Here is a 26,322-nt window from a genome sequence, read left to right as displayed (position 1 = left end):
TAGGACTTGCCGATCGCATGGTCGGCGGTTCGAATCCCTGCGGCGGGGTGCACTCCCGTTGCTCGGTCCCAGCGCCTGCCAACCTAGCAGTTCGAAAGCACCCCCAGGTGCAAGTAGATAAATAGGGACTGCTTACTAGCGGGAAGGTAAACGGTGTTTCCGTGTGTGGCTCTGGCTCGCCAGAGCAGCTTCGTCACGCTGGCCACGTGACCCGGAAGTGTCTGCGGACAGCGCTGGCTCCCGGCCTCTAGAGTGAGATGAGCGCACAACCCTAGAGTCTGGCAAGACTGGCCCGTATGGGCAGGGGTACCTTTACCTTTACCTTTACCTATGCTAGAAAAGCATTCCACATTAGAAGGAATTCTTCAGGATGAGTTAGACTCATTGTGTAATTTGATGTGAGAGCTTATCCAGGAGGAGGAGCTTCCTCCCTTTCTGGTGAAATTGCAAGTATTTGGGACTAGGTGGTGATGTTTATTTGTGTGTTTTTTAGTTTCACGTGCTGCAAGTGTTGAATTAAGCAGCTCCACCAAATGTCATTTTGGCCGCAGCTCTTTTACCGCAGATAAGCTACCACTTGAATTAACCCCTGCAAGGTTAAATGTATTTTAAGTACAGTCCACTAATCTTAAAATGGCATCTTAACATCTCTACCAAGTGAAGTCACTTGTTCTTGAATGTACTGTGTTTCCGTCATTCTCCTGGTAACCAGGGCTACCCTTAAATGAATAACCCATTATCTGTTCCACCCACCCCAGGAAAGTATCCACTGTATAAGGATTACCTTGAAAATCCGGTAATCCATTCTTAAGCAACATTAATTTTGCTCTGTCTCTAGCAAGGTGAGATCATACTGAATTTTCCATTTTCACTGGTTTTCTACACGTAGATATGCAAGCTTCCTCAGCTGGGCACCAGCTTTTAATATACTATAAAGTCTGGTATCCATTCTGTTGGTGGTTCCCAAATTCTTTTCTCCATGGATCACCTGAAAATGGCTGAGGGTCTTGGCAGACCGCTTATTTATTTTCCTGCCTGTTGTAGCTAGTGTAATGTACTGTGCTAGATGATGTATGCTTTTCCATTGTTTTAACAGAACAACTGCAGACCACCTGGACAAAACTCACAGACCCTTGGTCTGTTCCAATTTTTCTGCTCTAGTAGCCTATATACTGAGATTGAAATACTGGCCTAACATTCCAACCATGCCAAAGTCGGAGATTTCTTCACAAACTCACACCTCTATCCAGACAAGTAGGAGGCATGACCATAGTTCAAGGGCAAAAGCCCTCTGGGAGGATTCAGAGAGCAAGACTGATGAGAGATGTAGTCTAGAAAGAGTCTTAAGGCCTGACAGAGAGACTTGAGGCTTCCCACTCCTGATCTAAGCAGAACTGGGTTATGTTTTTTGCCCAAAACAAGACCACCCTTTAATTTTCTGATATCCAAATGCTCTGGCTAATCGTTGGTAAGGAAAGAATGGCTTGTCACAGTTTTCTCCCTTGTTTAAAAGTGGACTTGGAGGCGTATCCCACATGGTTGGAGTGTGAGGAGCTCCCAAAGAACAGATTTGAAAGGTCCTAGGGTTGCACATTCTTCAGTATGTTAGGACATCCTGGGGCACCACTTTCATCAGGATCTGCAATTTTACTGTGATGGAATCTAGACAAATGCAACAAGGAAATCAGAGGAAAAGTTTAGTTTGGGAGAGGCATCATTTGGTGTTCTTCAGCGAAAACAGAAAACTCTGGCTGCTTCACACATCAGATGTATCGTGGTCCACATTGTGAACCTGCTATTCCCTATGAAGTGTGAGAGAAGCTATCTGGTTTCACTCCCTGTTTACATGCAGTTAAAATTATTAGCATGCCTCTTGGTAGTTAACAGGGCAGAGCCATACACTATACAGATAGGTATATATACTTGCTAAAATTTGTGAAGTAGTCTTGAGGAACGCCTTCCTGAAGATTTCTTCTCCAGTCTCTACCAAGTTCATTCGAACTAGACATATTCTTAACTTTTCCTGTGGTTGAGCTCTAAGCAGTATTATACATGCATTGATTTATCTTCTTTGTGTCTTTACCAAAACTTCATAAGGTAAGTACAGTGCTTTTTGGGTCCTTATATGTGTGACAAGGAGAAATCGTCAATCACAGCCAATGCAACCGGCCCAGTTTACTGTGGAGGACCGTGCATATTATCACAATTATTTATTAAATTTATATACCACCCTGCATCCAAAGATCTCAGGGGGGTTTGTTGTTATGGTGTGTATTTTTGTGGCTTTTATACTCTAAACCACCCTGCGATCTTTGGATGAAGGGTGGTATAAAAATTTAATAAATAATAATATCAGAGTACTAGCTTAATTTCAGGGAGAAGTTTCACACATGATTGTTGTCCGTCCTAAACTGAGCATAGTTTCTGCTGCACAGTTGTTGGCATTTGCAGATCTATAGTCTATAAAAGGACAGAGGGAACTTCGTCCCCAACTCTTTGGAGATGCAGAACTCCTCTTGACAGCTTTTGATCCACAAACAGTGTCATGTGCCACATGTGAAATTGGGCCTCATTTATGCTAATTTTGAAGCTTCCCTTTCACGGTTCTGAGCTACCATAGCTGATGCCATACTTACTGAACATGGATGTGAAGCAGCCTGGGATCCTAGTCTTCTGCACCACCAGATAGTAGACGGGCAAGCCAGACAGAGTCACAGCACAGCCAATGCTGGTGTTCACAGGATCGGAATACAGGGATGTCCCCACGATGCAGAAAGAGGCTATTGTGAACACTAGTGGGAAAAACAAAGGCACCTAAAGGAAAAGGGGTCAAATCGGAAAATAAAGTTCTGCATGAAGCATAAATGCAAAAAAGAAACATGTTTTGAACATGGAGAAGAGTAGTATATTTAATCTGAGAGATGGAAAGGACCATAACTCATCCCTATACAAAGCACCTAAAAACAACAACAACGCTCTTAACAATGTTTCCATCCTCTAGTTTTAATAAAGTGCAGGAAAAGGAGCTGGTTTAGGGTTTCTTTATGACTTCTTCCCAAATACTGGCATGTTATGGTGGCATTTTTCTCCCCTTCTCCTTTTTTAAAAAATTATATTTATTAAAGTTTCAAAAAAGGTTACAAAAATAAGAAAAAGGGGGGGAAAGGAAAAAAAGAAAAGAAAAATACAAAATACAGAAAAATAAAAACATTTAAAAACAAACCAATCTTTCCATGTCTTGTCTTTCATTTACTTGTTTCCCTGACCTCCTCACACCTCCCTTTTTTTGTATTCCAGTTCAGTTAGTTAATTCAGCAAATCCTTTCCCTCTTTGTTTTTATCCTAATCCTTTAACTTAATATATTGTAACTTTGGATTCTCACCTGTTAACAAACCATTTTTTTCATACTCCTTTATAACAGTGCTGCTATAACCACTTAACTTCATTCTGACATCATTCTAACATTCATTAATTTTGCAATATTTCTGTAAATAGTCTTTAAATTTCTTCCAATCTTCTTCCACTGACTCTTCTCCCTGGTCTCGGATTCTGCCAGTCATTTCCGCCAGTTCCATATAGTCCATCACCTTCATTTGCCATTCTTCCCGGGTGGGTAGTTCTTGTGTCTTCCATCCCCTTCTCCTATTTTTGGCTTCTAATGGATCCGTGATTCCCTTTTGTCCTTGTTCAGTTAGTAGCCTGTGAGCAAGGTCACACTTTGCTTCTGCTTATGTAACACAATATTTACAGAATATGGCCACCTAGCAATGAAATTTCCCTAAGCAGCTTATGAAATAATAGCTTCAGACAGACTTCATTGGACTTGCTTTCCTTAACCATGGTTAAGCATTACACTTGACCATATAAGAGGTGGTTAAAGATTAGCTGCAAATGGATATCAAAACATGGGCACCCCATCTTCATTAAGCAAATTGTGGTTAAAGCAGTTTCCTCATCTTTCTGCTTACAAGATGAAAATGGGTCCTGTATCGGGCAATCCTCCCTGGGGTCAAGGCTTAGTCTGGCAGATAAAACCATGGTTTCAGTATACATTTGAGATCTTACAGGGTGAGAGCAACAAACCACTTGAGCTTTATGTCTGATCTGGGCCAATATGTTTGGATTTTTGTGCTCTGGGATTCCCTTTTTTCCTTATGTGCCTTTGTCTTTCTTTAGCTAGGTGTCAGGGAACTGACACCAGAGCAACAGGAGAAGGAGAGGCTCTCCGATTCTGCAGGGGAAGGTACCAGCACTAGGGGGAGACGCAGCTTGATAGAGGGGGAAGGAAATCAGCGTAACACCAAGGATCCAGGAGAGCAAATGAGAGAAGAGGTGGAAAGGCTCCGGGATTCTTCCTTGGAAGTCAGTGAGGAGAGCACTGGTCCTCCACTACCCATGCCCTCCCTGCGCAGGAGACTCCCGCGCAATGAGAGGTGGAGACGATTGGGTGTCAAACAGCTTTTATGCTGGCAAAGGTTTAAGAAACGCCCACAGACAGATTCTGCTAGTGACTGAGGCAGCCACGCTGAGATGGGCTGTGCAGTCAGGACGGTTTAACCCAGGCAGCCAAGCTCCCAAACGGGGACAGTTTACGCACGAGTAACTCCCAACCACTACACTAGGTAAAAGATAGAAGCAGAGATTTACACATCCCTGTATCCACTATCTTTAGTCTTCTTACCTTAAAGGGTCTTGGCAGTTCTGGATGCCGATAACGATGTATCATGAGCCCCAGGGTGGCAAGTCCTATGAAGAACCAGCGTGAAAAGCTATAGAAGTTCAACAGCCCATAGAGGTCACCAATGGACACCATCAAGTAGATCAATGGCAACTGCAGATGGAGAAAAATGGCAGTGTTGGAAATATGTCAGTAGAATACAAAACCAGTTTTCCATGCTACTTTTAGGTTTTCCTTGTGACTAATTACTGTATAACACTTGTCCATTATTACTGAGCAGAATTATGGGAACTTTTTCAGTTGATGAGACCTGATGGTGGGCTTGGCCCTGAAACTCCCAACTAGTACAAAATTGCTGATGGGGGCAGAAGGCCGGCAGCATGTAACATGTCTATGGAAACATCCACACCAGCTGCCCACATGCTACCAGCCCAGGTTCAAGGGTCTTGTGTTAATATACAAAACCCTAAACCCCAGATAACTTAAGGCAGTGCTTTTCAAACTTGGCAGTGTTTCTTTAAATAGTTGAAACAAAAGAAACAACACAATATCCCCCTTCTCCCACAAACACATTTAAAAGTATCAATCAGTCTTATGAAACAAAAAGATACAAATACAAAATACAAATAGACTAGGCTTGCCACATGTCAGGAAAATTCCTAACATGTCCTGGTTTTCTGGGCATAAAAATGGCGTTAGTGGGGATTTTGTCAGGGAAAGCCCTGTATGGCAATGGAATGGAAAAAGCAACTGAAATAGCTCAAAAAGCTCAAAATCAGTATTTTGGGGTCAGGCTTCCCAAAAAAAGCTCTTCAATTTTGGGTGGTTTCCTAAAAAAACAAAAAAAAACCAAACAACTCAACAACTTTCCAGGTATCAGGAATTTTACTTTCTGAAATATGGCAACCCTAAAATAGACATGGAACACTTAAGAACAATATAAAACGACCCCAGCTAAACTCAGCCGTTCTTATCGAAAATATAGTGACAATTCATTTATCCACCTGTCTTCTTTCAGTAGCTAACAAGCATCCTTTAAGTACGACGCCAAGGATGCGACAAAGTGTTACCTGCCCAAAGATGGAGGCTAAAACCAGGGTCTTAATGTGGTATGGCCAATTTGTTTCAAACATGGAAACAGAACATTCTACCTTTATGGTGCCTGACACTGCCTATCATAGAATCATAGAGTTGGAAGAGACCACAAGGGCCATCGAGTCCAACCCCCTGCCAAGCAGGAAACACCATCAGAGCACTCCTGACATATGGTTGTCAAGCCTCTGCTTAAAGACCTCCAAAGTAGGAGACTCCACCACACTCCTTGGCAGCAAATTCCACTGTCGAACAGCTCTTACTGTCAGGAAGTTCTTCCTAATGTTTAGGTGGAATCTTCTTTCTTGTAGTTTGGATCCATTGCTCCGTGTCCACTTCTCTGGAGCAGCAGAAAACAACCTTTCTCCCTCCTCTATGTGACATCCTTTTATATATTTGAACATGGCTATCATATCACCCCTTAACCTCCTCTTCTCCAGGCTAAACATGCCCAGCTCCCTTAGCCGTTCCTCATAAGGCATTGTTTCCAGGCCTTTGACCATTTTGGTTGCCCTCCTCTGGACACGTTCCAGTTTCTCAGTGTCCTTCTTGAACTGTGGTGCCCAGAACTGGACACAGTACTCCAGGTGAGGTCTGACCAGAGCAGAATACAGTGGCACTATTACTTCCCTTGATCTAGATGCTATACTCCTATTGATGCAGCCCAGAATTGCATCGGCTTTTTTAGCTGCCGCGTCACACTGTTGGCTCATGTCAAGTTTGTGGTCAACCAAGACACCTAGATCCTTTTCACATGTACTGCTCTCAAACCAGGTGTCACCCATCTCGTATTGGAATCATTTAAGAAACAGTCCTAATACATTTAGTTCTCCCCCTTTTCAAATTAAAACATCATCAGCCATCCAAGGGCAAAATCCCCCCCCCCAGGCCCATACACTGCATTTTATGTCCAACCGCACACTAAAGCAAACCTTGAAGCTCTTACCATTAGTATCAAGGCTGGAAGAGGAGTGTGTCTTTCAAGGTGTATCATTGAAAAGAGAGCTGGCCACTGTCCTTCCCGGGCAGCTGCAAACAACATCCTGTGGAAGAAAACCAGTTGATCACACATTGAATTCCACTTCCTTTTTTTGCTATGCTTACTGGAGGTTTGTTAAACACTCCTTTCGTTAAAAGAAAGCATTTCTTTTCCCCCCCCCCTTAGAAACCATAAAGTGTTAGGGATATCACATACTCTAGGAAAAGAGAACCCCACCACAGCAGCATTGCACCTGGTAAATTGGGAGAAGACTTCGTTTTTATTTATATTCCTCTCACTGAAATGTAAGCGTTATTCAGAGTTGTTCTCTAGCTTCCACCACTCGCTGTCCACTGACTGGCTTTTTAAGAAAGGTTCTTTGTGAAATATCAGCTCGCAAAAAATGGCTGTCGTTACTGAAGTGAATTGTGCTGAGTTCAATATGTCAAGTCGGGGAGCAAATGCTCTTTAAACTATACCAATGCACTTGACTTTTTTCCCTTTCTATATAGGCATTATCCCTAAGGTGTGCGGAAAAATATTTTTCTTATAGCCTAGGTCTGTGCTGTGTTTCTTTAGCCATAACTTCCCAGCATTTGGAAGTTATTTCTACATAGGTTTGTGAAATACAGATAAGAACTGGAATTTCTGTACAAAAGGCAGATTTGGGGGGGGGGAATGGCTGCTTTCTGTATTATTCCCTAAAGTAGCATTTTGGTAGAAGGAAGACACTGACAAGATAAGGAACTGTGAACAGTTTCTTGTAATAAAGACATTTGCTTTGAAATCGGCAAGCCCTTACCTTGAAGCAGCAAAGATTCCTCCATTCAAAGCACCAAAACACGAGAGAGCTACAAGTATTGGAATCACAGAGGAAATGCTCTTGAAAGCTTTATCAGCAAAACTCTGGAAGAAAACCAAGACAGCTTTATCAGTAAGGCCAACCAACAGTATCACAGGGTACCATTCTTTGAGTTCTGTAGAACTTTCCATTATGTCATACAGTAAACGAAGGCAGTGTAGTGTAGTGGTTAGAGTGTCTGACTAGGACCTGGGAAACTACGGTTCAAATTCCCAGCGAGCCATGTGAGCCAGTCGCTGCCTCTCACCCTAATCTACCTCACAGGGTTGTTGTGGGGTTTAAACAAGGAGCTGGAGAACAATCTAGGTCACTTGAGCTTCTGGGAGGAAAAGGAGGGATACTGGCTGGCAATATCAACCCTGCTGTGTGGGAATCCCTTGCAGACAACTGCAGTGCCTGGAGACAGACAGGTTGCGTATCCACAGCAGTGACCAGAGGAGGAATGACCCCTGGAAGGAGCACAGAGAGAACACACACCATGGTGCATCTGCAGCAGCACATCTGGATGCCTTCACCTGCCCCTGCTGCAACAAAACATGTCTCTACCATATCAGTCTCTGCAGCCGCAGACGGCGCTTTAACTCTGCAACAGTTTGACACTCCCAAAGGTACACTCCTCCATTGTCTTGGGAGATGGACAGATGTCAACAACAACTGCAAATAAATAAAAAAGCAAAAACTGGGCCAGCCCTGGGTGGGAGAGAGAAATATATATTTGGCCTCAAGTGACAAAAGTCGTTCTTGGAGAGCCAGGCACTCATTGGATTGAGTACATAACTTCTGTCCAACAGGAAGCTAGTTGTGCATGTCACAAGACAGTGCAAAACATTTGAAAGCTGCCACAGCCCTGCTGCCAGCAGAGACCACCTGTGAAATAAGTCAAAACTAAAAGAGGTCAGCACATCAGCCAAAAAGGCCTATCCAAATTTGTGTTCAGACAGTTGAAAGCCAATACAAAAATTGCTGCTTAATGCTGAATGAAGGTATATTGATCTGGAGAGAACAAAAAATCTAGGAGTACTCTGTATTCTGTCTGGATTTGCTCATTTATAGGTGCACAATTTAAAGATTCTTCCTCAAACCAAATGTTGTTTAGGAAAGCATGTATGTTTCCTCTTCGCTGCCCATGGAAACAGATGTCTGCCCTAGGAATTTACAATCTGTTACTTAAATTTATGTCCAATAGGCCTTCTAGACCATCTCCCTTCTCCTCTGCCCCCCTGGTAATATTGGTCTAAAAATACAGATAGCACGCAAGTTGCCACACTCACCACAGCTACTGCGTCAGAGTTGAGAATCTCATGTGGTGTCAGGACTGCGTAGTAAGACACATTGGTAAGGATGTAACACCCTGTAACCACGGCCAAGGACACTATTACAGCGAGTGGGATATTCCTGAAGAAGAAAAGCACCGTTCCTCTTATACACGGTTCCATTTTAGAGACAGATTTCCCTTGACCCTGTGGCCACCCACCTTGAATAATGTAGAAGACATTTGCAAAAATAGGAAAATAAAGACAGTCAGGAATTTTATTTGGTCCACATTTCAAGGTGCCTTCTATCTTCCCACCCCACATTTCCTATCTTGTAAGATAGCGCCAAATATGACAAGACCTGCCAAAGGTGTAGAGATGAAAACAGGGACACTTGAATATCTCTTCTCAAAGAACAGGCTACTTTGGGGAGCCTAATGACCTCCCTGACCCCCCTATTATATGCTGGATGGCTATGTGTTGCTTGCATTATATTTCTTTACGCATCTGTATGTATAAATATGTCTTTTTCAAGATAGCGATAGCTTAGCCACTGTGATTCATGCACTGTGGGTCACTCTGTCCTTGAGGTTAGTTTGGAAGATGCAGGGAATGTCTCATTAAATAATAATAATAATAATAATAATAATAATAATAATAATAATAATATCTCCTACTCTCTAATGAGAACCAACTTCATTCTTTCCCCATTCAAATGAGTAGGCATTCCCTTTCGTGTTTGCTCCCACCTCTGAGTTTATTATATATATTTTCAAAAACCTTTTTTTTTACTACCTGGATTTCCCCAGCCACTCTGGGCGGTTTCCAGCACATATAGAAACATAATAAAGAAAATAACAAACCCTAAAAGAAGAATAGCAAACCCTAATAAGCCCCTCCCCCTCTTTTTATACAAACTGCCTCATGTATTGAACTATTGAAGGAACTGCACTGACTGTTAACCAACAAGCCACTTTTAAGGTGTTGCTAATGTATAAAGCTGGAGCAACTCAGGGCTGGCTGACCATTTCCCTCTGTACAGACTCAGGAGATCACTGAGATCTACTGCGGAGATTTAGCCGATACTGACACAACTTGTATTGTGGTCATCTGAAAGCCGGATGGAAGTGGGGCTCTCACTGTCTGAGATTCAGAAGGTACCGAATGATGGATGCTTCTGATGTATACTGAAAACTCACCTGCTTACTAAGGCTTTCCCTGACCTTTAGCTTTAGCTGGATGGATGGGTGTTGTAGCTGACACCTGTGCTACTGCTTCTTTTAATGGACAGCAACACTGGAAGCTGCCTTATACTGAGTCAGACTATTGATCCCTCTATTAGAGTATTAGCTACACGGACTGGCAGCAACTTCCCAGGATTTCAGACAGGAGATTCCCCATTGGCATCTGGTTAGTTGCTGTGAGAACATGAGGCTGACCTAGATGGGGTTTTGGCCTGTTTCAGCAAGATCTTCTCATGCCAATTTACTCAGTCTTTTTTTAACTCTTCCTGAGGTCAACTCTGAGGGGATTGTTATGTACTGAAGTTCTCACCCTGGGCCAGCAGGGAGATACTGTAGATAGTTATGCAAAAAAGGGATTGAAAGTGACGTTCAGTGATTGGATAGTTTTAGAAAGTTGATACAGTTACGTTGTACTGGAGCTCTATATCAGCAGGCTGACTGAACCCTTCAGTTCAGTTCTGTCCTGGCCTGTGAATAAACAAGAGCTGTTTGAAGAATCGCTGTGTCGTCTGATATGTTCACCCACAACTTAACAGGGATTCTCCTCTTTGGGGCACTGCTGAAGAGACTCTGCCTCCTAACATTTGCTCTGTTGGTCTGCTTCTTCCTCAGATGCTCTCAATTATTTTGGAAACACATGTTTCATACACCGGAAAAGAACGGAACCCATCCAACCCCCGTTTGCTCACCGTTTAGGATTTACAATTTCCTCTGTTACAAAGCTTATATAGAACCTGAAATAAGAAATCAAGAGTCACAAGGTCAACATATGTGTGGTTTTTTAAAAAAAACCTCCCGCCCTCCAACCCCAGTAATAACGAATCCTGCTATATTAGCTTCACTTTGCGAAAGTATTCTCCTTTCCATGTATACATATATTCTATGTCTGTAATAAAAATAGATAGATAAAAATGCACGCCAGACTTTTTGAAAACAGCTATGGAATCTTACAAAAGAGCATCAAAATTACCAAAGGGAATGAGCTGTGAAGCACGATCACCTCAGTAATTCACAAAAGAAATGAACAAAGGAAGATGACACTGTGAGTTATATCCCAACCCTACAACAGATATTTGGTGCAGACTAGATAGATAAATATTATCTGCAATCCAGGATTGTGCCAGCTCTGGAGTAAAGTACAGATTTATTTATTTATTGCTTAATTTGCATTTTCTTTCTGACATTTGAGCAAACAGTAGAAAGCTCTGTTAGAATTTCAAAGACTTACCACCCTCCATAGGCAAACATCCCAGAGTAAAAAGCAAGAGGCAGCTTGTCAAGTGTCAGTGAAGTTGTGTTAAAGCTGTCCTGGAAATTTTCATAGCGGCCTGAAAAACAATGAGAGCAGGTATATACATCAGCGGACACCATCCTGGGTCAGAAGCATTTTCCATTGTGCCCAGCCAGATAAGAGCATAAGGAGAACTGGCTGGATCAGGCCATGTATCATTGCTTCTGTTTCTGCAAAACATGCAGAAGTTCAACAGGTGCAGACTCCCCCAGCATGGAGCTTTGTTGGGGAGGGAAATGGGACCCAAGGTATCTACATATATGCATCTTCTCTGCCTTAGGGCTTCAACTGGCTACTATGGGTGAACTGTTGGGAACCAAGACCTGGAAAACGCCCGGACATTGTTTGATTAGCAGAGTAGAAGAACCTTGGCAGGTGCATGGATTCAAAAAATAAAATAAAATACACAGACAGCAGGGAAAAAAAATCCTTAAGGAGAGATTTACTAAGGCATAAATCGTGCAGTTTGTTGCTAGCTCCCTAGCAAGGCAAAGCTCAGCTCATTTAGAGCAAAACCAGTTTCAGCAGAAAAATTGCACCACACGAATATAAAATGCAAAATGAAAGTAAAGCATAGAAGTCAGAAGACGAAGAAGAAGAAGAAACTGCTCACTGAATGGCCTTGGAACTAATCTAAGACACACAGCATGAAAAACAACAGCTGCGCTTCGAAAAGTTGAAGACCCGCTAGAATGTTCTAGCAGAGAGGTTTTCAACCTTTTTGAGTCTACAGTTCCCTTGACCAACTACATTCTTTCGGCGGCACCCCTATGGAGCTCAGGAGCTGAGTTATGTCACCCCTTGCCTGCAGAGCTGGCAGCCTCTCACCCTTTTCCGAACACCCTCCTTTGTGGAGTATTCTCTCAGCCTCCTTTCCTTGGGAGTCCTCTGGGCAGCCGCAGCTGCTGCCCCTGGTCTCTGAGCTGCCCCCCCCCGCCCCAAAGAGAGGTGCCTCCTCACACTGCCCCACAGGGGCCTGGAAAGCACCCCCTGGCCAGCCCCAGAGACACCATTTGCCTGGGGAGTTTGTGGTCAGAGCTGCTGCAACAAACATCTGTGCAAGCCTATGGGAGGCAGAGACAGGAGAGGGCCTCAGAGGAGGGAGGGAAGGAAAGAGGGACAGAAGCCAGTGTTGCCTGCGACACCCCTGACCATCATTCAAGCCACCCCAGGGTGCCACAGCACACTGGTTGAAAACCGCTGCTCCAGCATATTCCAACTTTTACTGGCAGTTTCTGCACACATAAAACTTCACACCTTGACATGAACCGGGAGCCCCTTTTCAGCCTAAAGGTTACTTTTCCTTGTGGGGACTTTTCCAGGGGCCACAGGCCTGGGGTGCCTGGGGCCAGAGGCAAAAGGGCGTGGAGAAATGGATATGATGCTCATTCTTCTACAGTATAAATCAGAGGCACAGGCACACAACTCACCAGCCAGGCCTGCGAGAGGCACCGTCTGAATGATGCACCCCAAGCAGCCAGGGGCAGGAGGTATGGCCTAGGGAATGCCCTAGGCAGGTGGGTTACCGCACCTGTCAAAGTTGGCTTGCAGAGATAAAACGATTTCCCACCCTTGGCCTAGGAAGAGTCCCAGGGGCTTGCTAGAGATGCCTGAAAGACCACATTTGCTCCACCACCTAGGTGTGAGATCCCTCACTTCTGTATCCTGGGGTGAGAAAGGGAGCAGAGTGCCTACTTTGTAGGCTGCATGTAGAGCTTGGCCCTCAGTAGAACCATGGATGCATAAAAGCTACCTGGGGCTCAAGTGGGATAGCTCAGTTGGTAGAGCATGAGACTCTTAATCTCAGGGTGGTGGGTTTGAGCCCCACATTGGGCAAAATTCCTGCCTTGCAGGGGGTTGAACTAGATGACCCTTGCGCTCCCTTCCAACTCTACAATACTGTGAGTCTGGAAAAGTACCCCACACAGAAAAAAGGTAAAGAACTGGTTACATCCAGTCAAAGGAGACTATGGGGTTGCGACGCTCATCTCCCTTCTCAGGCTGAGGGAGCTGGCGTTTGTCCACAGACAGCTTTCCGGTTCATGTGGCCAGCATGACTAAACTGCTTCTGGCGCAACGGGACACCATGACAGAAACCAGAGTGCACGGAAATGCCGTTTACCTTCCTCCCGCAGTGGTACCTATTTATCTGCTTGCACTGGTGTGCTTTCGAACTGTTAGGTTGGCAGAAGCTGGGACAGAGCAATGGGAGCTTACCCAGTCATGGGGATTCAAACCACCGATCTTCTGATAGGCAAGCCCAAGAGGCTCAGTGGTTTAGACCACAGCGCCACCCGCGCTACCCCACACAGAATTCTGTTATCAAACCTACTGTTGTCCCCTGGCAAGTCTCTCTGACCACCCCCATATTTCCTATTTCTTTGCCACTGCCAGTTTCTGCCCCTTCTGATGCTCCTTTCTTATTTCATGCCATGTAGGGGGGTTCTGGCCAGTCTTACCATTTCCCAGCGCCATCATCCCAGGAACGATGATCAGACCAACCGTGACCATCTTGAGGGCTGTGAGGAATATCTGTATGTTGGCAGACCAGCTCACACTCCAGCAGTTGAGGACTATGACTAGGGCTGGAAAGGAGGAGAGAGATGTGAAGTGTAAATAGAAAAATGGAAAATGCATAAATATTTTTTAGGAAAAAGAAAGAAAGAAAAAGGAGGAGAGAGAAATCACCAGGAATGGCTGCGTCTGCAATGCTTGTGCTTTTGGAACAGCTAGCGAGTGTTGACTTTTTGCTGACATTAAAAAAACAGAACCAGAAATGCTTCTGTGTCATAACAGCCCATGGAGATGGAAATACTGCTTCTCCAGCAAGCTTACTTACTAAAAGTGCTGATCATTAGAAAAAACCCCACAAGCTTGATGGGGCTTTCTGATAGGACTCCAGCATGACTGGCAGAAATGTCAATAAATCCCTGTTGCCGGATCTCTGCAGCAGGTGCCTTCTGTGCCAACTTTTAAATGCCTGCTGAAAACTCTTAAATTCAGCCAGACCTGTGCAGGCAATTAAGAATACATCTTTCCACAATGGCTAATCAATGTCTGTTTTCAACAACAACAACAACAACAACAACAACAACAACAACACACACACACACACACACGAGAGAGAGAGAGAGAGAGAGAGAGAGAGAGAGAGAGAGAGAGAGTTTTTACTGTATGGTTTTGGGTATTTTTGTTTTAAATTGCTCTGATTTTTAAAAAAATGATACAGCAGCCTCTCAATATTTTTAAAAAATAAATAAAGCAAAGCTGCAGCTGCATTTCTGCTGGTCAAGTAGCTTAAAGGCCGAGGAGCCCTATAAGGAAGGAGTTTACAACTGTTTGCGTGAAGCTTTCAAACATGCAAGAGCACTGCTGTTTCTAAATATTGCCGGTGAGTGGTGTTTTGTTTTGTTTTGTTTTTTAACTAGCTGGCTTTTAAATAGCTTTTAACCGTGGTTTTGAAAAGCCCTTTCCTTTGCCAACTGGCTGACAGCATCAAACAAAAAGAAAAGCAGCTTCTGTTCATTTACAAACTGCCTTGGATATATCTAGCAAACTTTTTAAAGAGACCAGGAAGAAAGATCTCAGCATTTCATGGATGGCCTGTGAGAACTAAGGCTGCCATCCTAAACCCACTTACCTGCGTTTAAGCCCCACTAAATTCAGTAGGAATAACTTCTGAGTAGACAAGGTTAGGATTGTGAATTGAGGAGAACTCATGTGGTTATCATACGGCACTGGGGATCTCTTTTCTTAGTATAGGGCAGGAGTAGCAGATTTGGTGCCCCTCCAAACATTCTGGATCCCAATTCCCAGCCACCCTAGTAAGCATGGCTAATGGGAATGGATGATGGGATCTGTAGTCCAACAACATATGGACTACTAAGAGTGAACTGAGATGCAGCTATTGGGAATGAAAGGCAGTTTCTCAATGAGGCTAAGTAAGAGATTAAAGTGGGGGCAGCCGGCTGATCTGGTGCCTTCTAGAAGTTTGATAGACTACAACTCCCATCATCCCTGAGTATTGGCCATGCTGGCAGGGGCTGATGGGAGTCCATTGGCACCTGGAGGGCACTGTATTGGCTATTGCTGGGTTAAAGCAATCAAGGTTTTAATGTCTGATATTTTGTTGTGTTTTTTAATATTCTGTTGGAAGCAGCCCAGAGTGGCTGGGGCAACCAAGTGACGAGCAGGGTACAATCAATCAAATTATTATTATTATTATTATTGGTACTGGCCTCAGCAGCACAGTCTGATAAATGCCAGTTGTGGAGATGCAAAAGTGGGGGTATTAAAAATATATCTCCTTATCAGTACAAACATTTAGAGAAGGGTTCTTCACTCATAATAAAAACAATTATTATGAGCTATGAAGATTTGCTTTATTTGTGAACTTTCTCAGCATATTTATGATATTTTGCTGTGGAAATATCTGCAAATGTACAAGAGGCAATGAGAAATGTATTAATATTTGGCAGGTACATTTAGGATTAACTTGCAACCTTAGATACTTAGTTCTCTTTGGTACTCACTGATTCCTGTGGTGGTAATCAGTTTCACAGCCAAAGGAGGGACATCACACGGGGCGAAGAAAGGCTCGATTAAGTACCGACCAAATGCCAAGGACACCACAGCCATATTTGCAGGTCTGGAAAATGAAACAAAGGCAAAAACATTTCTTTTATTTTGGTCTTTTCTCTGGCAACTTTGTCTCCCTCTCACCTATGTTTTCTGTCTGCTCCTGTTGATGTCTGCTCTTCAAAACAACCACAAATGAAGACATTCAGACACTCTTCCAAAGCATGGATTGAGGACTGGGGAAAACTTTCTGGCAAACTTTCTGACGTTAAGAGCTGTCTGATAGGAGAATGGACTACAGTGGTACCTCAGGATAAGAACTTAATTCATTCTGGAGGTCCATTCTTAACCTGAAACTGTACTTAACCTGAGGTATGACTTTATCTAATGGGGCTTCCTGCTGCCGCCGCACAATTTCTGTTCTCATCCTGAGGTAAAGTTCTTAACCTGAGGTACTATTTCTGGGTTAGCGGAGTCTATAACCTGAAGCATCTGTAACCACTGTACCTCAGAATGTGGTGGACTCTCCTTCATGGAAGGAGGTTGGATAGCCATCTATCAGGGATTGTTTTGCTGTGATTCCTTCATTGCAGGAGGTTGGACTAGATGACCATTGGTCCCTCTCCAACCCTACAATTTCAGGATCTGAATGAGAAGCTGTGAGACTCCTTTTCTGCCAAGATTCTGATTTCAGGGCAAACCATAGGCCAAATCCATTTTCTTTCAATAGCCCACCACCATTTCATTTGAACTGTTGAACTAATGTTGCTTTGGAGACCAGGGGAGAGAATGGTGGCCCAACCACCAAAATAAGAACCCAGGCTTTTCCTCAATATGCCCCAGATGCCCCATGGTATTATGGGAAAAGCAAAAGGCTGGTGAGGCTGATGAAAGAATGCCCTGGTGCTGCTGCCTCCCATGGGGAGGGGGGGAGATACTTGTTGCCTTTGTTGATGGTGTGCTGCCCCCAAACATGATGGTGGATATTGCACTGCTCTGAAAAGTGACAGGAAATGAAGCCCCACTCCAAGCTGGGTTTCATTTCTCTGTTCTACATTTGGCCCATATTATTCATTGGGGAGCTTTCAGCTCAGTTCTTCATACAGCCCTGGGTAGACAGGGGAAATGCACGGGATGGAGCGAAAGGCCTTGAAATGTGGCGATCAGAGCCTCACCAACATCCCGCTAGGATTACCGTATTTTCGAAGCCTTTTGATGGCCATTGGCCAGTCTTTTACAATATGCTCCATCAACCCCCCCTCTGGTGTGAGGTAGAATGATTTCCCCAGCTCCCAACCCCGCTTTCTCCTCTAAATTCTGCAGCATTTGTGACAACACACGCAAAGCAAACACAAAAGGGAACAAGCTTTGAACGGATGGGCCTGACCTTGGTGGGGTGGTCGATGAGTGGTGTGTGTGTGTGTGTGTGTGTGTGTGTGTGTGTGTGTATTCTTGTATTTGCACTGAAATAGGGTAGTGGGCCCATGTGTTTGCATTGCTCTGTCCTGGTACTGCAAGCGGTGAGATCCCTCTCCTCAGGGAAAGCAACTCCCAGATGTTCTGTGGCAGACGGCTCTGTTTATCTAGTAGCTATCTGGTATTGGTGGAGGGGCAGATCATATATCAAACTGATTTCTATAGAACAAGACCTTTTGTTGTGGCTGCTGCAAAAAAGTACAGTGGTGGTCTTCTTATTGGAAGAAAATATTCATCTATCTCATGTCATGACTGAAAGAAAGGCTGTGTGTGCATGTTTGTGTGTGTGTTGTTTTTATTCTCCCATAGGGCTTTCTCTATTATTTCATTCATTCTCCCCCCCCCTCCATCTCTTTCTTAGATTCCTTTCCCTCTCCCCTCCCTCTCAACGTCTTTGCAGCCATTTGTTAGATCTCAGTGGTGCTGCATCCACCAGCTGGCTGCTTTTAAAAACACAGCTGGAACAGTGCCCCTGTTGAGAGATTTAAAGAGACACAAAACTCCCAGTAAAACCCTAGAGAACCTCCCCTTCTCACACAACAATGGGAAGTTAAAGCTGCCCTTACCGGATCATAACAAATTCCGCCCATAATCTTAGAAAAGCAGGCAGTGGTCCAAGTGTCTCTAGCAGGTAAATGTAATGACCGCCGGACTTGGTGATGCATGTTCCGAGATCTGCATAGGACAGGGCTCCTAGAAAGAAAACATTAAAAATGTAAACCCTGTGTGCATTTCTTAACATCACCATCACCCTTATCTGATGAGTAATATCCCTAATTCTAAGCACATTGATATGAAATTCAGTTGCACTAAAATAAGTTGGACTGGTACCAATGGAAGGATATTTAGAACTGAGATGCATAATCATCATCGTCATCAGTAGTGGTAATTTCCATTCTTTTGTCCGGTTCTCATTCAAAGGAGCCCCCGCTTTTTATCTTCACAATAATCCTGGTTGGGTTGATAGATGATGAATGTCCCACTGTCACCCAGTGGCTGCATGGCCAAATTGGGATTCAAACCTCCCCAGATGGCAGTGGAGGACTTCAGGGTCTCAAATTTCAGCAGCATCCTGGACAACACCAATATTGAGCACCCCCCACTTTTCTGTAGGGCCCCCCGAGGTTCTGCATGCAGTACGACTGAACCAGTCACACTCCCCTAAATCTGCCTCTGCACATGGGCCTCTCTCCAATAAATGTCTAATCCACTTTTTTATTAAAAGGGGGAAAAATGTTTCTTAGCAACATAAAAGCAGTATAACGATTATAAAATGCAACTAACCAACCCCCATAAAAATATAATGAGAACAAAAAGATTAATATGAAAAGGCAAACCAGGTAAAAGGCAAACCGAGTTCTAGCGTGTAACCTTCCCACAACAGACAGTTCCAAACCAATTGCAAGAATAAAGTATGGTAGAAAATACATAAGCATATTAAAAATATAATCAACGTAAACACATCCAATCACTGGTGCTACCCAAATGCCCGGGAAAATCAACATCTTTGCTTGGTACCAAAATGTTGACAAAGTTCATTCATACCAGTCAGGCCTCCCATGGGAGAGAGTTGCATAGATGGGGAGCTACTTCAGAAGAAGCTCGTTCTCTTCTTGTGACTCAAAGAAGAGCCTCAGATGATGATCTCAGGGTTCGGTTCCTACGCGGGCAGGTGGTCCTTTAGAGGTCCCAAGCCATATAAAACCAGAACTTTGAAATGAACCCAGTACAAATTGGAAGCCTTTGTGGTCAGGCCAGATCCAGTGTTATATGTTCATGCCGTCTTGAGCCTGTTAACAATTGAGCTTCTGCATTTTGCACTAGTTGTAGTTTCTGAACCATCTTCAAAGGCAGCCCCACACACAACACATTGCAGTAGTCTAACCTGGAGGTTGCCAGAGCATTGACAACTGAAACCAGGCTATCCTCCACCCAGACATTTAATAGTAATAATAGCAATAGTAACAGCAATAATGCAATTCTCCAGTCAAGTAATGCGTACAAAAAATACATATACTAAGGTAAAGTGTGCACAAAAATGGATATATTTGTGGAAATAGCATACAAAAGTGTATTGTATTAGGGGAAATATACATAATAAAATATGCTTTGCCCCAAAAATATGTGCATTGCACAACATTGCATACAGAATTGTGTATATTAAGGAAAAATTCACACTAAAATGTGGATGAAATTTCATGAGGACTATTTTAAAAAATAAAAAAATCACAAACTGATGTGGAAATGTGGAGAACTGAATTTAATATTGGTGTGTGTGTGTGTGTGTGTATGATTCTCCCACTGTCCTCCACAGAAGCCCATTTTGAGGTTCCATCATCCCCAAGAGGACACACCCTAAGTTGTTATACCACAATTTCCACACGCTGGGGTGGGAGAGGAGACTTTCCCCCTTTATGATTGTTAGAATTCCTGCTTCATGATTGCAGTCATGGGATTTTTGTCTATCACATGACGCTGTATGTGAAAAAGGAAATTAAACCACCAAGCAGCCAAACAACTCACCAAATAGTGACAGGATCCCACAAGCCAGCCACACCAGTAAGGAGACCCCCACGTTGCCTGAGTTTTGCAAGACTCCTTTGGGGGAAATGAAGATGCCGCTGCCCACCATGGTGCCCACCCCCAAGGCAATGACGCGGGTGAGGGTGATCTTCCTCCTGAGGAACACGGCCTCCTTCACCTCTGCCGGTGCTTTGCTCCTCCTGCAAACTCCCATGCCTTCTTCAGTGTCCCCGCGGAACCACAGGAAGTCCCCGTATGAAGCACAACTTGAGTTCCTTTCCGGACCCCTGTGTTGCGGCTCAGTTCTCCTCTCAGTCAGTCTCTCGCTCTCTCTTTGCTTAGCAGGCAGAGTACAGTTTGTCTGGGAAGACTTTGGAATAACAGGAGCATGAAGTAAACAAATATTTAAACAAAAATATCAGGTGGGAGGGGAAACGGGGGCCCAAATCCCACGAAACGGAAGTCTGCTGCAGGGCTTTGTCCACAGCTAGTGATACGTGGCGTGGTGCAAGTCCAATTCCCGGCTTTTCACACAAACAGTTTGTTTTTGATCAGGATGTGCTCCACTTGGTTTTACAGTATGTACAAGCTCCAGTCTTAACCATGGATATTGTCTCCATGTCTGGTGGATGACGTGAGCTTTTTAAGGAAGAAATGTCAACCAACGGTGGGCCCAATGGCCAAAAAGGTGGTTTCTGCATGTGCTGCAGAGGGAAGCGAGGGGCAGATGGGCTTGTCAACCTCAGAAGGGAGCCCATCTAGGAGAAAGAAAACTGTGATCCTAAACCACCTCTGCTTTCCAGGATATCTTGAGGAAAAGGCTAAGGAGTAAACCCTACACAAATCCAGAACAGAGTCTGAAATATACTCAGAGTCGCAAAGTGATTTCATGCTCTTTATTCAGCTCATAGTGGTGAGGAGGAATGAATGAAAGTCCCCTCAAAGTATCTGCTTTATATACATTATTTACACAATGGGCTGCACATGATTGGTTAATTCTGGAATTCTATTGTAAGCCAATCAGGTTGTGGATTCACTTATATCTGGAGCATGATTGGGTGGTTCCTGCCAACCAATCATACTGCTGCATTGTTCTTGGACCAATCAGACTGCTGCATTCTGAATCCTATTGTTCTAGGACCAATCAGACTGCTGCAATTTGGATCCTATTGTTTTAGGACCAATCAGACTGCTGCAGTTTGGATCCTATTCAACTCAGTACATAACAGAGTCCCTAAGATGGCGCCTTGTAGGCCTCCTTCTGGCAACTCCTGCAGCTAAGCTGGTGTCAAACACATTACTCTGCTTTCCTTTGGACCACATCAGCAAGGCTGAGAGGGGGATCTTTTCATCTGGGCAACCCAGGACTTCCATACACACAGGCCAGGCTTGTGCCCCCAGGAAATCACTTCAGTGCTGTTAACACTGTGGTTTGACTTCACCCCTGGAAGTGCACTCCATTGTATCTTGAGGCAGATGGATGCCAACAATTTACAAATACATGCCCTCCAACATTTCTCCAATGAAAATAGGGGCGTCCCATTCCATAACAATCATTTTACTATTTATACCCCACACATCTTACTGGGTTGCCCCAGCCACTCTGGGCAGCTTCCAACATATATAAAAACATAATAAAACATTTAAAAAAACTTCCCTATACAGGATTGCCTTCAGACGGCTCGGCAGTCAAATAACTCCATACCCTCCACCATTTCTCCAATGAAAATAGGGACGTCCTAAGGAAAAGTGGGATCAAATCAGAAGCCGGGAGAACTTCTCTAAATGAGGGATGTCCCTGGAAAATAGGGACACTTGGAGGGTCTGCAAATACATACTTAAGTGATGCCTTCATGCATCTGATAAAAGTGGGCAGCTCTGACTCCTGAAAGTCAATGTCCAGTATATTTGTTAGTCTTTGGTGATTTTACGATGAAATTAACACAACGCCCTGCCTCCTGCCATGAGTTTGAACAGTCTGTAAAAAATTGTGAGAGGGTAGCAAGGTAACCCTACCTATTCAATGATTAGTGCAGTGAGGACTGGCGGGGGGAGGCTCTGGAAAGGTGGGGAAGCAAATAGTGTTTTCTCCATATGTCGGAAAACATTATTCACCCCAAAGGAGTGGGATTTTGCAAGGCTGACCTGTCCTATTGTGCTAAGTGATGGAGAAAGGAAGGGGATGTTTATCGGCTGCCCTCCCGGAGATCATATTAGTTCCTGCGGCACGCAATGCGAGGACTTTTCTCTTAGCATGCGTAGCCACTAATGGGGTTATTGGTTCTCAAGCAATTTAATCCTTTATTAAACCCAATTAGCATCAGTGGCCTCCTGTGGCAGCAAATTCCACTGTCTGCATATCATGCAGGTTTCATGCCTGCGCCGTGTGCTCCTCTACTTACACCCCTTCCCTTTTTGTTTGCTCTAAGGGCATCTGTCGGTGATGATAACAAACAAAAAGCAACAAAGAAGGCTCGAAGTCCAGAGGCGGAGAAGGAGTCCCAAAATAAATACAGAGAGGGAGAGAGGCCTGCTGGGAATATGGATGTCTAAGCCCATCAGAGAAATGGGGCACAGTTATTCTAGTTGCCAAGAGAGTGTTTACTCTCCCAAAGTCGACTCCTGAAACACGGCAAAGGCAGACAAAATGTCTGTCTCATCCATTGCCTCAGTGATAAAATGCAGGCCTTATGTACAAAGCAAGGCAATAAAACAAAAACCCATCAAGTCTAATAGGGCCGCGTTCATAGACCTTTTAGATGACTGGAGTTAAACGGGCCGCCCCTATCATTAGGCAGAGTGAGATGGTCAGATCAAGTGGCTGGCTCTGGGTGACATGAAAGAGGCAGAAAAGCATTAGTTTTTCAATTTGTTATCACATGGTGAAAACTAGTTGTACACACTGAAATGAATGAAGGCAAGCAACCACTCCTGTTCTTACTGCCAGAAATTAAGAGAGGTGCTTGCGAAATGCTCTGATTCAGGTACCAAAATAACACTATAATTATTCTTATATTATGAATTTTATATCGAGTAGAAAAAGACAAAATAGCAAAATATCCCTGCATTGCCGGGAGTTGGTGACTTGATGACTGGGGTCCCTTCCAATTCCACGATTCTATGATAATAAAAAACCTTCTTGTTGCCTCCTATGCCAACCAGGTGAATGCAGGCAATTCAGAATACAACCTTCTACAATGGTTAATTAACCACAATGGCTAACTGATGTCTGTTTTTAAGTTTATAATGGGTTTTATTGTATGGTTTTAAAGATTTATTGCTGTAAACCTCTTCGCTATGACACAGTGGTATGCAATTTTTTAAATATAAATAAATATACACACATAATAGTTTGAAAGATAGACAAGTAAACATGCAAAAGGTTCCAGACTGGTGCGTAAAAAGCCATTAGGTATATACCCCAGCATGTGAGCATCATTGCTGATGTAAGGCAGTATGTACCACATACTACATGTATGTACCACATACCACATACAGAGGCAGTATGTACCACATACCACATACAGAGCACCATGCCTTTGGGTGTGGGAAATGCATTTGTTCTGCCTCAGGCAGGGAAAGGGCTGTAGCCTAGTGGCAGAATGCCAAGATCCAAATTTGGGGCAAGTACTCTTAGGTGAGAAAACCCCAGCAAAATGTTTAAAATCACAAGATACGTAGCAAAGCAAAGCGTGGAAATAACAGCTGCTATACCTTTAAAAATGCCCTTCCAAGTTCCAAGACCACATGTTTGGCAAGTTAAAAATGGTTTACTTACAAACTCTCCAAAGGTCATATTCATGTGCTTTGCCATGCAGCATTCAGAAAAAGTTGCACAGGTAGTAAAACTTAACTTAGTTCCTAGATTATTGGTATAGGAGCTCAAGAGTTGCTGGCAAGACCCATGCAGTTGAGCTGAAGTTTCTTGGGTAGATTGGAGGGAACCATGGGCTTGATTACCTATTTCCTCTCAAGGTAAGGGAAGTGACATAGCTAAGCCTGGCAGGATAGTTTACTCTATTGTATTAACCCCTTCATGCATGAATTAGACTGCTTTATCCCTCAATTACTTTCCTCCTTTACCTTCTGTCTTTGTTTGTATCAGATTTCTTAATATAACAAACAGTTGGGACCATGTGAATTAGAGACAGAAACAAATCTGGTTAATCAAATAATGATTTTTTTCAGGCAATGAAACGGGGAGAATATTGTTAAGAACATAAAAAGAGCACTGCTGGATCAGACCAAAGGCCAGCATTTTGTTCCCACAGTGGTGAACCAGATGCCTATGGGAAGCCCACAAGAAGCAGATGAGGCTGTTGAGTATAATTGGCTTAATTGACACTGAAATGAAAATGCATGTGTCTTGATGAAGGTTTAAAATGGAAAATGGCTAAATGTGTATTGCTAACATTGGTGGTTTTTCACAGCAGGTTTCTAAAGGACTCTGAGCTGTACCTAGTTAATGATTAGCTGTTTATTGTTTCCCTACTCTATGCTGAGAGTGAACCTTAGATCAGGTGACAAAGGTACTGAGTTGCAAACTCGCCATCTTGAAAGCTGTGGTGTTTTTAAGTCTTCCTGGCCACAGGGAACAGAAAACGTAAACATAGCTTTCAAGGAAAAGATCTCTAGAAAAATGGATGTAGTTGAAGAGAGAGAGAGACCTTTGCTTATCGATCTGTTTGGATTATTTCGTATTTTCTAAAATGTTGAGCCTGTTCTGGACAGCACAATACGTTTTGGTTTTATCTTTGATGCTTATGTTCTGTTTTTAAAGAGTTCTGCAAGTAAAAGTCTGACTAATATTTTTATGGGCCCAAACAATGGTTTCTTCCAAAAGGAGTCAGTTCTTATGCTTCCAGTCGCTTCAAACTGTGCAATACTGATATCTGCAACATGGGCCAATACAGTTGTTGCTTTCCGGCAACTGATATTCAGAGCCATACCACCTCCAATACCAGAAGCAAGATTATAGAACAAACATTGAAATGTTTTCAGTTCATTTCATGCTGTTCTGTATTATATAAGATGTTTCTGCTTTTATAACCCTCAGGGTGAAGGATTTGAGAAGAGGCCAGGGTTCAAATCTAAATAGGTTTTTTTTAAAAAAAGTCCTTCTGACCTTCTGACCATGATCTGGTTATCTGGGGGAGGGTTGTTTCCAGAATGGGAAAGACAACTCTTGCTTTCTTTAAACAAAATTTAACTGAAAAGACCTTTCACATTTGCACACAAATACCCCAAATAGATGTGTTATTGATTTCCCCCTCCTCTCTTCTCGGTCCATGTCCCAAAGGCCTGAAACTTTGTTTGCCTTTTGGTAAAGAATCTGGACTTCCCCCAGAGAGTTTATTGGCAAATTATAAATCTGTCAGGTTCTTCTGCTCCAAATAATAATTTTAAAAGGAATTGAGTCCAACTACATATTGCAGAGTTATGTGTGTCTTACCCCCATTTTAAAAAACTGAAAAGTAGCCTATTAGGCTACCATGGGGAGGGAGAAGGATTTTTAAAAAACAAAAACAAAAAACCATTGCCTTTTCTGCCATTTGTTTGCTTAAAATCAGCCCCCCCGCCCCACCCTCACAAACTGCTTTCCCACATGCGTGGAACTGTTACGGGGTTCTCTGTATCTTTTTCCCTCACAAAGAGAAAAACTGTTGGGTGGTGGAAACACAGATAAACAAACGGTAGGAAGGGAAGGGGTTAAGCAGGACCTCACTTCCTGCTATTTTCTTTTCCACAGCAGCCTCAGAGGCTGCTTTTAAATGTATTTATTGTTTTAAAAAACCACATATAACAGAAACTTACAAAATTGTGTGTAGCAAGAAATAGCCATGGCATATATGTATACTGGCAAATCCTGCAACAAGAATTCCACCATGAAATTCCCTCTCTCTCCTATCCCCCAATTGCATAATGCATATAACAACAGTGTCTCATACAGAATGTAAACATGAATTGAAAGTGGAGACACTGTATGTACTTTTATGTTTTTGTTTGTTACACAAGGAAGCCTTTAATAAAAACTACGGTAGTTAAAGTTTGGCGTCCGTGTACCACCCTTCATCCGTAGTTCTCAGGGCAGTTCAAAGCACCTTGACCACTGGCCAGGGCCGTGTTTACCCGGGGGTGCAGGGGGTCCTGTGAACTCTGGGGGGCGGCAAATGCATACTGGTCTCTCTTGATCTGTAGCCCCTCTCTGTTGCTCTCGATTTCCCCTCACCAAAAAAGCTCAACAACTCCCCCCCTCCAGAAAAGGGAGCGCTGAGTGGATCTTTGCTAAAGACAGCTCTGCCACTGACCTAAGCAAAGATATCAAAGCGGTGCACCTGACATGAG

At 43.5% G+C, this 26,322-nt stretch overlaps 1 protein-coding gene across 1 annotated transcript; it reads right to left on the bottom strand.

Annotated features, from left to right (window-relative positions):
- Window positions 1-1,229: 1,229 nt before the first annotated feature.
- On the bottom strand, window positions 1,230-20,490 carry LOC309542051 (cystine/glutamate transporter-like). Its single transcript, XM_082240564.1, has 12 exons — window positions 19,978-20,490; window positions 18,021-18,147; window positions 15,933-16,048; window positions 13,860-13,985; window positions 11,338-11,437; window positions 10,799-10,843; window positions 8,884-9,007; window positions 7,553-7,656; window positions 6,718-6,814; window positions 4,683-4,832; window positions 2,637-2,814; window positions 1,230-1,662 (listed from the first exon to the last, which is right to left on the bottom strand). Exons 1-12 carry the CDS (start codon window positions 20,189-20,191, stop codon window positions 1,598-1,600), a joined length of 1,446 nt encoding a protein of 481 aa, XP_082096690.1. The 5' UTR covers window positions 20,192-20,490; the 3' UTR covers window positions 1,230-1,597.
- Window positions 20,491-26,322: the final 5,832 nt, after the last annotated feature.

Source organism: Podarcis vaucheri, assembly GCF_965113315.1.
Source record: "Podarcis vaucheri genome assembly, chromosome: 10".
In the NCBI taxonomy this organism is placed as follows: domain Eukaryota; kingdom Metazoa; phylum Chordata; class Lepidosauria; order Squamata; family Lacertidae; genus Podarcis; species Podarcis vaucheri.
Note: the sequence above shows the minus strand (reverse complement) of the source record. Positions and strands in the feature narration are given on the sequence as shown.

Bases quoted from the DNA above. Each gene is read 5' to 3' on its own strand.
- LOC309542051 (XM_082240564.1), bottom strand. From the start codon at position 20,191: ATGGGAGTTTGCAGGAGGAGCAAAGCACCGGCAGAGGTGAAGGAGGCC. The intron at 9,008-10,798 runs GTGAGCAAACGG...TTTCTTCTTCAG, and splicing joins GAAATTGTAAATCCTAAACG to GAATATCCCACTCGCTGTAA. The intron at 1,663-2,636 runs GTAAGTATGGCA...GCATTTGTCTAG, and splicing joins CTGCTTCACATCCATGTTCA to ATTCCATCACAGTAAAATTG.